The sequence below is a fragment of the Pelophylax lessonae genome (genome assembly GCF_965119305.1).
Source record: "Pelophylax lessonae genome assembly, chromosome: 2".
NCBI classification, from domain to species: domain Eukaryota; kingdom Metazoa; phylum Chordata; class Amphibia; order Anura; family Ranidae; genus Pelophylax; species Pelophylax lessonae.
In genome coordinates, this window is record NC_138769.1 from 315,647,877 (window position 1) to 315,664,939 (window position 17,063).

The 17,063-nt window shown below is 38.4% G+C and overlaps 1 protein-coding gene across 1 annotated transcript; it reads right to left on the bottom strand.

Annotated features, from left to right (window-relative positions):
* Nucleotides 1-605: 605 nt before the first annotated feature.
* On the bottom strand, nt 606-16,483 carry LOC309548617 (pancreatic secretory granule membrane major glycoprotein GP2-like; the record flags this gene model as incomplete). Its single annotated transcript, XM_082248594.1, has 11 exons — nt 606-732; nt 3,855-3,884; nt 4,079-4,142; nt 4,273-4,429; nt 6,342-6,584; nt 6,712-6,866; nt 7,708-7,928; nt 10,727-10,828; nt 10,956-11,153; nt 12,498-12,518; nt 16,435-16,483. 11 exons carry the CDS (start codon nt 16,481-16,483, stop codon nt 671-673), a joined length of 1,302 nt encoding a protein of 433 aa, XP_082104720.1. The 3' UTR covers nt 606-670.
* Between the last annotated feature and the right edge of the window lie 580 nt (nt 16,484-17,063).

The following is a 17,063-nucleotide window of genomic DNA, read 5'->3' on the forward strand; positions in this document are numbered from 1 at the left end:
CTGGTCAATAGAGAGGAGAAGGAAGCAGAAAGTGACAGGTCACCATGCAACCAGCAGAGTGCAAGTATTCAGGGTACCATTTTGGTCTGGAATTGAACAAAGCCATGTGTAGGCATCTGGGAGTACCTGGTATATCATCCAGCAACCCGTTACATGTATGAATATGCCCACAGGATTTTTAAACGACACTTGTAATGTAAATTCTATTATCCTAATCTCTTAATCACCTAAGCAAATCTTAATTTTACCAATATATAGAAATTCATATACAGTACACACTGCTATCAATGAGCAAGCCACCAAGATTATATATTATAAATATATTTATTTGATGCAGGAATTAAAAATCAGAACATACAGTATATGCAGATTTTTTTTTTTAGTACTTAAATTAAAGTTGATTTTCAGAGAATACATCCTGAGCACTTGGCGGGAGTTTCTCAAAATAAAAGGGATTATGTGGTCTGTGATGGATAGTAGGAATATATTCAAATGACCTCATGTGGGTAGTTATAAAGTCAAAAAACCATATCAAAGCCCTTTAACTATGTGTTGTCATCAGAATGGTAGAGAAAAATAAATAACTTATAGTCCCTCAGAAAACAGCTTTAATTACAAGTATATCCCAAGACCATTTTTATTTATAGCCCACTCAGCAGCAGAATCCTCCTCAGAAGAGTTTCATGGAGAAAAAGACAAGAAGGGAGCTGGTCAGCAGAGTCCAGGACACAGCTAAAAAAACAAAAAAAAACAAAAGGAGGTTACAGAAAACAAAAATCAAAAAGCTATCAGCATTTAAAGAACATCTCTAACCAAAACCTTTTTTTCTAGTTAGGAGCAGGGAAGTGATAAATCTTTTGTCATGGTTGTATTGCTGTCTGCCAGCTGGAAGTTCAAAGAGATTAGAGTCTTTAGGAAGCACCAACATAGGTCCTCTATTGCATCTCCTCGTGATTCTAATAAGTTTCATTGCTCAAGCCCTGAGGAAGGTAGAAGCCTTTCCCCTGAAATGTTGGCTGTATTTAATGTTCATAACCAATAAATATTTCAAAAATATCTTTAAGTGGTAATATCTCTAGGACAGGAAGTCAATGGAGATCTCCCCAATGGGACACAGCAAGAAATAAAACCTTACAGGAGTTGTAACCATTCCCTATTCTATCCACAACTATAAAATGAAAATTAAAACTTGTGAGCTAAAAATAACCTTTATGTGTCAAATGGACAGCTCCTGTTAAAATGCCTTACACTGTATATACTCTTTGCAAGCCCCTGACCTCACCACAACTTTGTAGCTGGAGAGTTAGATACAGCATAACCTGGACCCATACCCACAAAAGAAGGTGGAAAAAAAGGGGTTTCTACTCTGCTGTAATCCTAAACAGAGTTGCAAAGCCTTTCGACTTTGTTGCTGCTTGGCTGAAATAAATAAATAAAGGTGCACTGTCGACCAGAAGTTGTGCTTTGTGGGTATCTGAGCTTTCCTAGATCTGAGTCCCTCCTTACCAACTGCGGAGCATTAGTAAGATAAAAGATTCTGCAAGGGATCAACATTTTTTATTATAATATTGAGGATATAGTATCCTATTAGGATTTGCCACACTATGTGCATTGTCACAGGAGGTGGATGATATCATTTTTTAAGGGCTTTTTTAAAAGTCAACTTTCCTTTTTTTTTTTAGGGTTTATAGCGAACCATTTAGATGTTCAAGACTAACATCACCTGTCTTAAATGAACAGATGAGGCGAAGGGGAGATTTTGACACAGTGGGGTATATTTACTAAAACTTGAGAGTCCAAAATCTGGTGCAGCTCTGCACAGTAGCCAATCAGCTTCCATTTTTTTTTTTGTCAAAGCTTAAATTAACAGGCTGAAGTTCGAAGCTGATTGGCTACCATGCACAGCTGCACTCTCCAGTTTTAGTAAATAAACCCCAGTACCTCCCCAGGACAGAGAGTGACTTAAAATCTAGAACTCCTCCCACTCTATGGTTGGATCACCAGATGACTTCAACAAAAAACGAATAACTCATACAACCACCACATGTAAGGACTGGTAAGCTGCAATATATTACAATTTTGGTCTTGGGTTTAGATACACTTTATGGGTTAAGTGTTAGGAGAGGTTAAGTGTTAAAGATTGATTGTAGCTTAAGTTTCAAGTTTTGGGTGATAAGGCTTTGAGTGTTATGATGTGCCTAAGGGCCATGTCACATCAGCAATCTTGTGGCGAAAACTTGCCTGTGACAGGATCTCAAAATTCTGCTTACCTGTTTCTGCTCCTACACTAACCACTGTCCTCTTGCTAGTGACAGCCATTTGTCAGTGTTTCAGGCCAGCAAAGAATCAATTTCATAGAGACAAGTGGAAGTCTCTCTTGGACGATTCTGTGTCTGGTGATGTGTCACTAACAGTAGAATTGCCTATGTGATATAGCCCTAAGCCCCCAATCACAGGTCAAATCGCAGCCTATTGCTGGCAATGGGAGAGTCCCAAACAGTGCCGACTTTACGGTGCAGCACTGATTTCCAAAAGTAGTTTCTGCACTATTTTTGGCGACTTCAGGGGCGATTTCAGTGGACATCTGTGCATAAACCTGCACAGATGTAATTCAGTCGGACTGAAATGCAGCTTTGAAATCGGGCAATCAAAGCTGGCGTTGATGTGAACGAAGGCAAAGGGTTACGTGAAAGTAAAGCTGAATACACACTATACAATTTTCTTTAGATTTTTTCCTTTAGATTTGACCTCATATTATATGGTTTAGGTAAATCTAAACACTTTCAAATTGTGTGCAATTAGACAGGCCATTGCACTACATAGTTGAAGGTAAATCTAAAGGAATCAAACAACAAAAGTTGTATAGTGTGTATCCAGCTTTATAATATGCAAGGCATTGGATTTTTCCCATTTTACTGGCAGTGGACACTACAGACACTGGGTTCTTAGTGCTGAAACATGATAAATATCCCTTCCTGCCACACAAGTGTTGGGGAAACATATTGCTGGCAAAAAAAGCTACATGTGTGATGGGGTAGGGCTATTTCCATTCATTTGTATGTTAAAAAGATGTAGCTCATCAGTGGATGGTGCTATATGTGCATGTACAATTATTCGTACAACATCGCTCTGACTAAAGCAGGTTATACACTATACAATTTATAATAGACTTTCAATTTGTGCGCAATCAAGCAGGCCCTCGCAATAAATAGTTGAAGTAAAATCTAAAGGAAATCAAAACACAAAAGTTGTATAGTGTGTATCTAGCTTATGGCCCCTTTCACACAGGCGGACCGTTCAGATCCGCCTGTCCATTTTTTTGGCGGATCTGAACGGTCCCCCCATGCATCCCTATGGGGCATCGGATGTCAGCGGAGACATGTCCGCTGACATCCGATCCGTCAAATCTGGACGGAGGGAAAATAGGGTTTCAGATCGGATGGGATCGGATGAGAACGGACCGACGGTCTGTTCCCATCTGATTTCCCCCATAGAGATGCATGGGGCTCTGACAGCTGTGTCTCCGCACACAGCGCGGAGACGCAGGTGTCATCCTCCTGCTCAGCGGGGGATCGGCGGATCAATCCCCGCTGAGAAAAACGGACTCCGTCTAACGGACGGAGTGTGTGAAAGGGGCCTTAGAGTTTACATTTAATGTCACTCCTGTGATCCTGACATGAACCCCATTGAAATCATACAGCAGTCTACACATCATTTAGCAATTTAAAAAAACCTCCAACAAGAGCTCTCATGTGATTTTAGCATTAACCTTTAATTACCGAAACGAAAACATGGTTTGAAAAGCTATATTGTATTATAGTATGAACTGCTGAGCATCATGTTGCTTCTCTTACCTGTGCTGGATGCGGAATTTCCATAATCATCTGAAAGTAAAATTATATATTCAATTATTGCAAGTCAGCCTGCTAATTTAAAAAATCGAACAGCCCAATGGGAACCAATAGTTGTGAAACAAACAATAAGATGTTAAGGGAGAATTAGGAAAGAGAATAATATTTACAAATCACTGAATCAGAATGTAGGACACTACCCAGGAAAGCACTTAGGAAGAACATACCTATGAAGTTGATTGGAAGCTGTAACACGCCTAGTCCGGTATCAGCCTCACGAGCAGCATTGCACTGTAATAGAGATATGCAATATGTTATGATCTGTGTCTACACCATAGAAAACAATAAGACTGGTAATATTATAATTATGGGGAATAGAATATTTAGTGGATTTAACATGAGTATCTATATATTTTCTTACCCCTGTGCAGGTTGTGTTTTTGTTGCATAGTCGAACAGTGCAGGTGAGATAAACTAATGGCTGTCCTTGAAATGCAAATGAGCTAAACTGGAATCTGGATTCAAGAGAACCTCCATTATCCTGAACCTGTGCAGTGATTCCCTTGTTGGCAGGACACCTGTGAGTTAACATAACATTGTTAATTATTGGACAGGGATTGCTTTTTCAGATTGGTTAAGGACCCTTTCACACATGCTGTCCGTTTGTCCGTTGACGGATGAAAAACGGACATCAATGTATCTCTATAAAAAAACGGATGACAACGGATGATCATCAGTTAACATCTGTTTTCATCCGCTTCCGTCAATGTCCGTTTTTTTGAACGGATGAATGCCCTATTTTTCATCCGTCAAAAAAACGGATCGGATGAAAAACGGATGACAATGGATGAAAAACTGATGTCAACGGATGACAACGGATGAAAAACGGATGACAACGGATAAAAAACGGATAACTAATGAAAAACGGATGAAAAACGGATAACAACTGACGAAAAACGGATGACAACTGACGAAAAACGGATGAAAAACGGATGACAAATGGATGAAAAACGGATGAAGAACTGATACATTTGACGTGACTGAACTGATGAACTGAACGGACTGTATGTGTGAAAGGGGCCTTAAACACATCATCTGCAGTCAATAATCTCTAATATTGTCTACACACAGTTGAATTTTGGTTACACAGCCAAGTAGAAAGATGGCCTATCTAAGCAATCCATTCAAATTATATACAGTTAGACTCTCACACTACAAAGTTTTTGGTACCTTTTGTAAATGTGACAAATGAACTCTGAAATAAAATCTTATGTTGCATGGCCAGGATACAAGAATTAATAAATATCCCGGTACCCATCTTTCTCGCTTCTCTATTCTCTCTCTTTCCTCTATTTGCCGACCTACCCTTTTGGGCTTTCCTCCCTCACTGTTGAGAGCTCCTGTAGGCTCTGGATGAACAGTATAGGCCATGAGTGTCTATATTATCCCCCCCCCCCCTTTTTTTTTTTTTGGCCAGGCCCTCCACTCATATCTTCCATCTGCCTTGTCAGTCTGGGGCAGTGTTAGATGGACTAGCAGATTTAGATACACTAACAAATTGAAGTCAAGCTCCAGCTTACACTTTATAAGCAGTTACAGCAACAGTTTTGTTCCTTTTGGGATAAAGGTTTCACATAAATAAAAGCTGACCATTGCAAGCACCCCTGACATTAGTAAATGGTTTGTCTCAACCGCCTAACTGCAACATCTGCACGACAGCTTGTTCTGTTGAAAAACAACAACAGACATACTGGATGGATAACCAGGTCAAAATAAAAGAAAGAAAGCCTAAGGGCTCTTTCACACGGGTGGTCCGATCAGATCCGCCTGTCAGTTTTTCAGGCGGATCTGATCGGATCCTCCATGCAGCTCTATGGGGCAGCGGGTGTCAGCGGAGACACCTCCGCTGACACCCGCTGCCATCCGTATCCGATCATGTCCGTGAAATCTGGACAGATGGAAACCCTATTTTTCCATCCGTTCAGTGATCGGATCGGATCGGAAAGGATGAGAGCGGACAGGCGGTCCGCTCTCATCCGATCTCCCATTCGAGCGGAGACGGAGCTGTCATCCGCCGGCTCAGCGGGGATCGTGGATCAATCCCCGCTGAGCAACACGGATCCGCCTACGGAGGCAGACCATGTGAAAGAGGCCTAAAAAGGAAAATGAATGCAGCCACCACATCTACGAATCTGTACACTGCAATATAATAAAAGTTTGCTTTTATATTTAAATACAGCATAAAAAAATCAGGTCCCTGCTCTGCCCAACAGCTGTGTTCTGAGTTGTATAAATTATAGAACTGGACGGAAACAGGTACAAATATTTTGGCAAATAAAACAGCACACTTATGTGTATTTCCTTTGTGTATTTGGCTGTCTGCCTGAAGTTTTACTTTAATACAACTCGTTTTGTCTCTGTATGATAGTCAGAAATACAGTATGAAAATAATCAAAAACAGAAATGAATATAGAAATCACAAAAACCTACCCTCCACTCAAAATGGCTACGTTGTTGACATTATTCACATTATTATCAGGAGTGGCAATGCAGCTCTCTGTTCTTAGAACAAACGTGCTGACGTCTCCAGCATTTGCAGTTATTCCTATATAGATGTTTGATCCAACAGGTACAGTGTCACTGTTTTGTATTGCTTGAGTATATTGTGAGTCCCAGTAAGCTGCCATTGTAGTGGTCACAGAGCCAACACCGCTTGCCGTGAGGTTGACAGTGCTAGTAGACAAGAAAGGAAGGAAGAAAAATGAAAATGTATATACAGTATATTTAAGGGAGAGGCCAAAATAATTCTGGACCTCTTCTGTGAAATGTTAGCACTTCATTTTTTTTAAGGTATTCTTACTTCACGGAAACATTAAAACCACCAGCCAAGCTCGTCTGTATCGTCAAGTTGTAGGAACAGGAAAAGGTGAGGTTTACAGGACTTGCTTTAACTACTTGAGAGTTCGGAACTCCAATATGGAGGACATTTGAATAGTGAACTTGTGAGGTGTCAGTCTGAAAAGCAAAATATGTTGGATATATGTCTAGAACCTTTTTCAGCAAACAGAAACCATCAAACAAAGCCCGAAAAAAGGAAACAAAACAAAAAAAAAAAAAGGAAACATGATGGAAACAAGCTTACTAACATCAGATGTTCAGCTACATTAGACCTAGAAGTTCAAGGCACATCTAAATGTTCTGTGGATGTATGGGCACTATTTGCATTGTGTTTCTCTAGGGTGAAGTAAAGACATTCTGAAATTGCATCCAATGTGTACTATACTGTATTTTCTAGTAAATCCACAATAATATGAGTGTACAGGTCAACATATGCCTGGTTGACCTACACTAATCTGCTCTGAGCTTGGACACACAGGGGTCGATTTACTAAAACTGTAAAACTGGAGGGTACAAAATCTGGTGTAGCTCTGCATAGAAACCAATCAGCTTCCGGGTTTTATTGACAAAGTTTAATTGAACAAGCTGAATTTAGAAGCTGATTGGCATTTACAGCTGCACCACATTATGTACTCTCCAGTTTAGTAAATCAGCCCCATAGAGCCCCTGAAAAGCATGTTATACATTGGCTGATTACACTACCTAGTAACCCAAATCTTTGGTGTATCTATAGTAAACACTCACTTGGCCAAATCAAAAAACACCAGATTTCAGATGTGAATAAAGGCAATGGCTACATACATTGTCAATTTCAATTCTAGCTGTCCTTTATTCAAACAGCCATTGTAGCTGAAGGTGTAAAATGAACTTACCTTGTCTGATTATTGATCTGAGTTTGATACCGTATTGTCAGTATACTAGCACATAGTTATAAACAGATTTTTACAGATATACTTACAGTCATGACATTCCCACACCATCCTGTCTGGGGTAAAGCCTGGATTGTCATCATAGTCTGGTTGTTGACGGTCTGTGTGTAGGTGTTAGTGCAGGAGTCTGAGTTGTTGTTTAACTGGAAGCTATCGGGATCATACCCAAGTGACTCCAATAAGCATTCACTAAGGGAGACCGTTATGACACTTGTTCCACAATTTATTGTTGGAGCAATAGATGATGAGTCTAAAACAAAGCGGAAAATAGAAAAAGGCTCACTATTACAAAAGTTGGATGTGACAATGCATAATTAGCGTGTCTACTACAGTGATATCCTAAAGAATATGTAAACCCAACATTTCATTTTTCTGATATGGGCCTGCTGTACCATGTTCATATTTTAAAAAGTATCCTGTTCTCTCCGTATTGCTTCCTTTTTTTTTTTTTTAATTACCTGGTGTTCCTTCCAGTCCCTCTGCATTCCTATTACAAATTTACCACACTAGCCCCCCCCCCCCCATAGCCATTCACTGAGAAGACTAGTGTGCTGCTTCTCCTCCCCTAGCTTGTATGCAACCAACAACAGAGATTATGTGATCACTTATAAAAAATGTGAACCATTGTTTTTATAATTTTTTTTTTATATCTATGATGTTTTGCCTTTCATTTCTATTTTAAACTGAATGGGTTGCTTTACAAGGTGAGGGTTTACATATACTTTATTATTCCTACAATTAATTACCCCAAGTTAGCAAACCTTTTAGGGAAATACAAAGTGGCCTTTGTATAGTAAGTTTTGGATAGTGTAGTGGAATGAGTTAAACCATTGGCAATTCCTATTTGGGATCTGTGTCTCATTAGGGGGAAAAAAAACTTCTGTTCCATAGACACAGCAAGAAGTAAAAGAAAATCTCTCTAAAATAAGTTAATTGTCACATAAAGAAGACTTTGATCTTTGACCTTGATTATTATATTATTTAAATTCCCCTCTATTTTTTTTTTTTTTTTAATTCAAGATTTGGGATTCTCTCTCACATTTAGATAAGGTGAAGCTCCCCAGTGGGGACCCAGACAGCAATACCAAATTTATAATGGTTTTAGCCTTCTCATACCATCCGAAACTAAAATCGAAAAACGTTTTGGCTTTAGATACACATAACAAATACACTTTTGATATCAACATGCCCATTTGCCATCAGAAGATTAATAAGCCATCTCTCTGCCTGCACACTCGCACTCCTCCTATTAGCCATTTTCTGACACATTTCCATGCAGCACACCTGACAGGTTTCCAGTGCTGCCCCTCCCTTTCTCAGTCTAAAGCCGGCCATAGATGGATTAAATCTTGTCCGGTTCAGCAGGGACCGGCCAAGCTTTGATCCATGTATGGGCAGGCTGATTGTACCCAAGTCGATCCATCGATCGACTTGGGTACAACCAGCCTGTCAAATTTTTTCATGCGATTACTGCTGGCAGCTATAGCAACACGGCACATCCTGGATTGATGGATGGAGTCTTCTGGAACCTGTCAGTGTCCCAGAAGACTGCAGGGGGGAGGGAGGGAGGAGAACTTCTGTTGTCGAGCACCGATTTTGAAAGGTACTTGCTCCCCCCCCTGCTCCTCAAAGTGCCAATTGTGCAAGAGGAGCAGGGGGATGAGTCCTTAAAGCAGGACTTCCCCTTTTTGGTGGAGTTCCGCTTTAATGATCATATAGCTACATTTATTTTTGTCTACTATATCTGTTTGCAAGAATCCAATTATAAAGGGTGCCAACCATGTATACCTATATGCATTAATGTGACAGCTGCCCCTTTATGTGTGAATTACACTAAAATATAAATGTAAATCAATGAGTAAATTACTTTACTCATTGATTTATATATCTGTTTGAAGTTCAGCAAGGGGGAACTCTGATGGACACTCTAGTATGCATTGGGAGGGTTTTGATGGGCACTCCAGAATGTAAGGGGGGACTCTGATGTGCACTCCTTGATGTAAAGGGGGCATTCTGATGGGCACTCCTTGATGTAAGGAGGGACTCTGCCTGGTCCTCCTGGATGGAAGGGGGCTCTGATGAGCACTCCTGCATATAAAGTGTACTCTACTGGGCACTCCTGGATGTAGGGGGGAACTCTGCTGTGCACTTATTTAATGTAAAAGGCGTACCTATTTGTTTCTTTAAAATGTATTAATTCATTTAAAAAACAGTTTTTTTTTTCTCAGCAAACCAATATTTGTGTAGCACCCTCCTAGGTAAGTGCTAGGTTGGTAGAAGCTTAGCAGCTCTATCTGCTTATCAGGGGAGCCTGATTGTTAGTTCTGCCTGTTGCATGTATCCAGGGTGGGATTCATCAGGGCTGAGGGAGTGTCCCCACTGTATCCAATGGGAGAGCATGTTGGACAGTGGAGGACACCCAGCCAGTGATACATAGGCTTTTGTGGCTGTCCCAGTGGGTTGGCACAACAGTGGTGCTTTCTGGGATAGGTCATAAAAGTCAGGGGCACATGTGACAGGGTGTCTTTGGGCGGGAAGCCAGGTCCCAGGAGGAGGGTGATCGGTGCAACGTCTACTTTGCGGCGCTGCACTGATTTCTACAGTAGTTCCTGCACTACTTTTGCAGATTTCAGGGGCAATTTCAATAGAAATCTGTGCATGAACCCACACAGTTAATTCAAATCGCCCCCAAACTCACACTAAAATACGGGTTTGAAATTGTGCAAGTTCAGCTGAAGTCGCACGATTTCAAACCCACGTTCAGTGTAAACCAGGGCTAAAACCTAGAAGCTAGATTAGTTACTATGCACAGCTGCACCAGATTCTGTGTTCACCAGTTTTAGTAAATCTTCCCCTGTATGTCCAGTGTTAGATCCAAAGTAGTAAAACAAATAGACGTATTTAAACTAGAGGTCATTAAAAATGTTTTCGACTTTTAATGCTGCAGTTTGTTTCACAAGGTATAACAACTGTTACAAGCTGAAAACATTTGGCCAATTAACAACAATAACAGTTTTTAATACCATATTTTAGGTTTCTAGGACTTACTCAGACTACTGTAGAGTGTAGTATTACAGCCGCAAGTGGCTACTGAGCTGACATTCGTGCAGATCTTATCATTAGTACAAGCAGGGTTGCAGATCAGAGTGGCTGTAATAGGTAAAAAAAAAAGAAGTTGTCAAAAGTACTACAAGCAGAACTTCAGATTCCTATAGTTGATTCTACTGAGAAGGCACCCAAAAAGACAAAATAAACTCAACGCAATAACTCAAGTTACCTGTACAGCAGTTGTCTGTTGGTGACCAGTAATAGCCTGTAGGGCAACAAATATTATCGGCCACGCTGGCACATTCAGTTGTCGGAACGCAGGTTATAGTGGCATCAAGGTTACATGCGCATCCATTGGCTAATGTACAAGATCCACCACCACATGAAGCAGCGCTACACAGGACTGTATCCGCAGCAGATTGTTGACCTGCAAAGAATAATTAAAAGAAGAAGGGATGAACCAATATTTTACACAAAATATTATTGTGCACTCCTCTACATCTCCTCTGTTCCTTTAGTTGTCATTGGTACAAGGAGTAAGAGGAAATCTCCACAATGGAAACCCAGAAACCATTAAAACTCTTGACATAGGTTTCTAAACTTTCCTTGGTCCATTAAAAACATTATTTTTTGCTTGATTTAGTCCTTAAAGCAATCCTAAAGCCAAAAATGTACTTTAAGGCTGGGTTCATACTGCTGTCAGTATGAATCTGTTCAAAAAATTGTGAATGCACCTTTTTGGCGTGTTTTGGTGCATTAGATAGCCCATTCAAAAAATTGGGATGGCTTTAAGATGGCCATACATTATACAATACTCTTGTACAATTTACCTTTAGATTTACCAAAACCATATAATATGAGGTCAAACCTAAACACTTTAATTTTGTATGCAATCAGGCAGGCCCTTGCACTACATAGTTGAAGGTAAATCCAAAAGACATTGAATAAGAAAATTGTGTAATGTATGGCCAGCTTTACACAAGACCTGTTAATGCATTCTAACATTATAAACCCAGCCTTGTTTATGTTTGTCTGTGACAGTATGCCTAGTGGTACGAAAATTAAGGTTTATTTTGTGAGTAAAGGGATAAGTGTATATAGTGAATAGGCTTGTGTTTAATTTAACCATGTCTCTTTAGCCCACTGCTTAGCGCATTATGGACCATAGCTTTGTTCTATTTGATGTGCCCAAGGGGGGCTACAGTCTTTATTATTACTATACTTTGACTTACTATTTAGTTTAGTTTTACATTTTCCAACTAAGCATTTCTTAATATGATATTCCTGTGTTTAGTGTAACGTGTGATTCAGAATCAGGGGTTAAGCTCCCCCTCCAGCATCAGCAAAAAAAAAATGTCTGAAGCCGTTCCTTGTTGTCAGCAATACAAAAGGAAAGTCATGTTTCATCCATTTGTTAACACATATAGATAAAGTTTCATTATCTTTCTGTCTGGTTACCTATATATCTATTGTGTGCATAGGCGTGCACAGAAGGTGTGCCAGGTGCGCCTGGGCACACCCTAATCACCCCACGCAGGGCCAATTCCGCCTCCTCATGGAGCCTCCTTTTCCCTCTGCAGTGCTGCCAGCTTCCCTCCTCTCCTCACCCGCCGGCTGCTGCGGGGGATGTTTCAGAATGGAGAACTGGGAAGGGGCCAGTAAATATACACGCATGCATGTTTGTGCTCTGGGGTGTACACCCTAATGCAATAGGCTGCGCACACCAATGATTGTGTGTAAAAAGGCATTGGACATACGGACGACTACTTACTGTAGCATGTGTAAGCATCTCCTAAAAGGAAGAAAAAAAAAAGAATGTAAGATCAGTACAACATTTATACATTCTGATTTTAAAAACACTAATTGATATTGTAGATAGGTAACAGTTTACCTACATCTGATTTGTTTTTCCAGCTATTAAACTATTAGGTGGACTATGTTTGTATTGACTACTGCTATTATCATACACTATTGCAACTTTAAGTCCAAAGATAATAAGATAATGGGGTTGAGTGCTTTTGAAGTATCATTTATAGATTCTCCTAATTTAGGAAAGATTGAATGTCCCATTAACCATGTCTGTGCTCTGACAACCAGAGGGGATTTTTTTTAAATCCTGTGCAACATTATATATATATATATATATATATATATATATATATATATATATATATATATATATATATATATATATATATATATTATTATACAGGATTTATATAGCGCCAACAGTTTGCGCAGCGCTTTACAATGTGAGGGAAGACAATACAGTTACAATACAGTTCAAAACAGGAGGAACTAGAGGGCCCTGCTCATTAGAGCTTATACTTTTCAGATAATATCTTAGATAGATTAAGTCTACAATATATTATTAATTATAATATATATATATATATATATATATATATATATATATATATATATATATTATTATTATTACATATAAATAGGTATAAATGTTTTGATAACAACACAGGGAGCTATTGTCTGAACATCACATAACTAAGGGTGAGCAAACTGTAGACCTGCTTATTGTAATTATATCTAAGGCTGGCCATACATGTTCAATTTTCCTGTACAATTTTCATTTAGATTTCCCAAAAACCATATAACATGAGGTCAAATCTAAACAGCTTTCAATTGTATAGAATTAGGCAGGCCCTTGCAATACATAGTTTGAGGTAAATCTAAAGGAAAATTGTACAAGCGAATTGAACATGTATGTAGCCTTAGTAGTCTGGTCTTGTATTTTTGTGCTAACATTTATTTTCTAAATATTGTTCTTTCATAACACACTAAAAAACTATGAAAAATGTTACGTACATTTGATGAATTGACTCGTGCTATACCTTTAGCAGTGATTTGGTCAGGATTAAAGCTGACCTACCTAGTACTGCACCTGTGCAGGGTGTGGTAGTGTGAGACTGAGACCAATACAGTGGTTTTGTATGGATCACTGCTCACCAAAATAAGGCATTGTGATTGCTGACATCAACATATCAGTCTGTATTCCGGTGGATTGTTGCTTAGATCTCATAAATACACAACTTCAATGCAGAGCTACACTTTCTAATCTCTTTCAAATCCATTGCTTTGTGCTTTGTTGCTCTTTGCGGTTTTTTTAATTGTTCCATTTCACACCTTGCTTAAAGGTCTCTTCTATTTTCGAACACAAAAATAATTATTATTATGTATATTTGAGTTGTGAATTTAACTTGTATCCAGTTTTAAAAAATAGTGTAATATTTGCTTATTTGAGCTGTAAAAATAGTTCAAAATTTAACACTAAATTAAGTCAGCAATTGCCACTATTAATTCTATAAACGTGATAAGACGCAGGACCTGAAAATCTGAAAATAATTCCAACTTCATATAATAGTTTCAAGTAAACTATAGGTAAAGACCATATACGTTTCTGACAATATTCTCTTTTTAGCGTATCTTGTAATAAAACAACCAAAACATTTTTCTTGCTCATTAACTAATTTTACAATTCATAAAATCCACTGAAACAACTGCAAGGTGCTAAATTTATTAATAAGAATTTAAATATGTTCTATATAAAAAAAATTAAAACAGTAGTTAGAATGATTTACTTATACTTTTAATCAGTGGGAAAACTAAAATTCAGTGATGACCATATTTTCTATTCTGTTATGATTATGTTGCTTTTTTCAAGATTTTCTACTTTACCCACCATATCCAAAATAAAACAAAAAAGTGTTGGCTAAAGTATTATCTTAGACTGATGGAAACATGACCATTGTCACAGAGAAGCAGATTTGTGAACTTGGGCTCTTGATATACTAATAGATAGACTAATGAGTGCTTTTTCTGTCATGCCCACAGAGCCAGGGGACTAGGGCAGTGGTCAGCACCAAGCACCAGCCTTTAGAGGGTTTCCTGGTGGCATGAAGAGAGTGCTGAAACACTCTCTGTGTTTCAGCACCCTGCACTGAAAGAAGTTTGAACTGTCAGGTAGAGTGATCTCTGCCCAACAGTAGAAGTAGAGTTCCACCTGAAGCGTAGAGGCTGCAGCACATGAGTATGTTCTCAGGTATGTAAACCACTGAACACCAGTGCTTGGGATTTTATTATTGCAGTCTATGCCTAACACTGACCACCAATACTGTTGGGGTGGAATTTCTTATTACAGCCTGAACCTTTCTACCAATGTTGGGAGTTCTTATTAGAAAACAAAACAAAAGGGGTTCCCAGCACACCTTCAAGCTATCCAGCAAAGTTACAGCTGCCTTTGAGGAGGATGACATACTCTAGATGAACTTGCTCTCTTTCTGTGTGTGTGTGTGTGTGTGTATATATATATATATATATATATATATATATATATATATATATATCCCACAGTTGGGAAACTTAGATAGCTTAAAGTTAGGGACCACATCTATTAGTGGTACCTTGATGTGGCAGGGATGCTTCTGCATCTGTTTGCAAATATATGCAACTGAAACCTATTTTTTACACTAAACAGATTTATTTTTTGGCTAGCTTAAAAATCTGTGCTGGGGACCCCTTTTATACTGTTTTGTATATTGCCCTGCCCATGTGCACTTTTCCTTTTGCTAGTTTTTAACAAATCAGCTATATTTGCTTTTTTTCAGGTTTATTATTACAGCTTGAGCCTGCCATTGACCACCAATATTGGAGGGAAGGGAAAAGAGCAGTCTTATTACAGCTTGAACCTCCCACTGAGCACCAGTGGGGGGTTTGACATTACTACCACTGACCACCAATGAAGGGGAGGTTATTGAGACCACTTACATCATTGCTGGGGGTTTGTATTATTGACTTTGATAAGGTGCCATGGGCCTCATTTGTTAAGATGAGAAACTCCTATATCATGCCATCAATCCCTATGGATATACCAGGGATGAGCTTACTAGAGTTACTAAAACTAAGCTTAATAAACATACATAGGTAACAATTGTCATTATTAATTTAACAACTTTATAAGTATCTACATATACCTATGATTTTATTCTGTGCATAATAAAAAAACATTACAAAACATTAGTAAAATTAATTTAAAAAAATAACATTTATAGTATGGTATATAACAAAAATTCAATAAAAATATACCTATGAGATACAGTTATTTTCATTACTTTAGGCATATAAAGAAAAAAAAAAGAAAAGAAAAACATGTATTAACTGTAGCTTTCATTAAGTTGATGGTGCACTCTGGCCACATACAAAGTCAAGAGGATAAAGCCTGCAGCAAGATCAACATCAACATGTTTTCGCTTTACAACCAATGCGCATGCGTGCACCCAGTGAAATTTCCTATTGATGCTTCTGTTTTAGCATTACATTGATTGACATACCGTATTTAGCATATAGCTTGCTAGTTGCTACACCATATTTTTAGGTCAACCAATTTGACCAAGAATCACAGTATATCTACTGAATGAAACCTAAATAAAATTGTTTAGTGTAAGTTATTAGCTGATCAAACTTTAGATATAGAGCCCTCAACAACTAGCTCAAATCCAATCATTGATTATTTAGCTAGAGTGATGTTCAAATCCTTAATATGAAGTCTGATATCCTCTGATTGTTGAGGAACAACAAGTCAGCAGCTGATATAGCATGCCTGGGAAATGTAGTTCATCAACAGCTGGAAGACCACAATCCTCTAGCAAATGTGCAGAACTATATGAGAGAACAAAGTGTTTGAAAAAGCATACCTTTCTGAATAAGAGCGGCTACAAGCAATAAGACATGGAGGGCAAGCATGTTGGCTGTTGTCTCTTCTGGTGGGATACGTTTTGGACAACAGTTCTAGTCAAGTAGAACATGTCTTAAAATTGTGACAATATATAGAGACATGAGGGAGGGAATTTCTATTCAATACATGTACTGATTGACATCTAAATAGAGTGGATTTCTAAGGAGATAAGGACACTTTAAAAACAGGAGTGGTGTGTTTTGTTAGAGTACAATAACATGTACGTCAAAATTCATTCAAAGGAAGTGTATGGAGCGATGAGGTAACACAGGGGTCAGAAATGTTAAGATGATGTATCCGTCATTTAACAAATGGATATACTGATATGTCACTTAAAAGTAAAGACATTGCAAATAATATCTTAAAGTGGCTTTATGTGGCTTGCAATAATTATTATTACTAAGAAATTAACTTTATTTTCTCCTTGATGAATTCAAACATTGATATTCCTCCAGCTATACATTATAAGCAAATTCATCCAAATCAATGTGTGCAAATTCAGTCAAATCTCAATTTATTCTGTGCAATTTATTCAGCTCTACCAACTGTTATTCAAATAAAAATGAAATTATTTCATTTTTTCAAAAA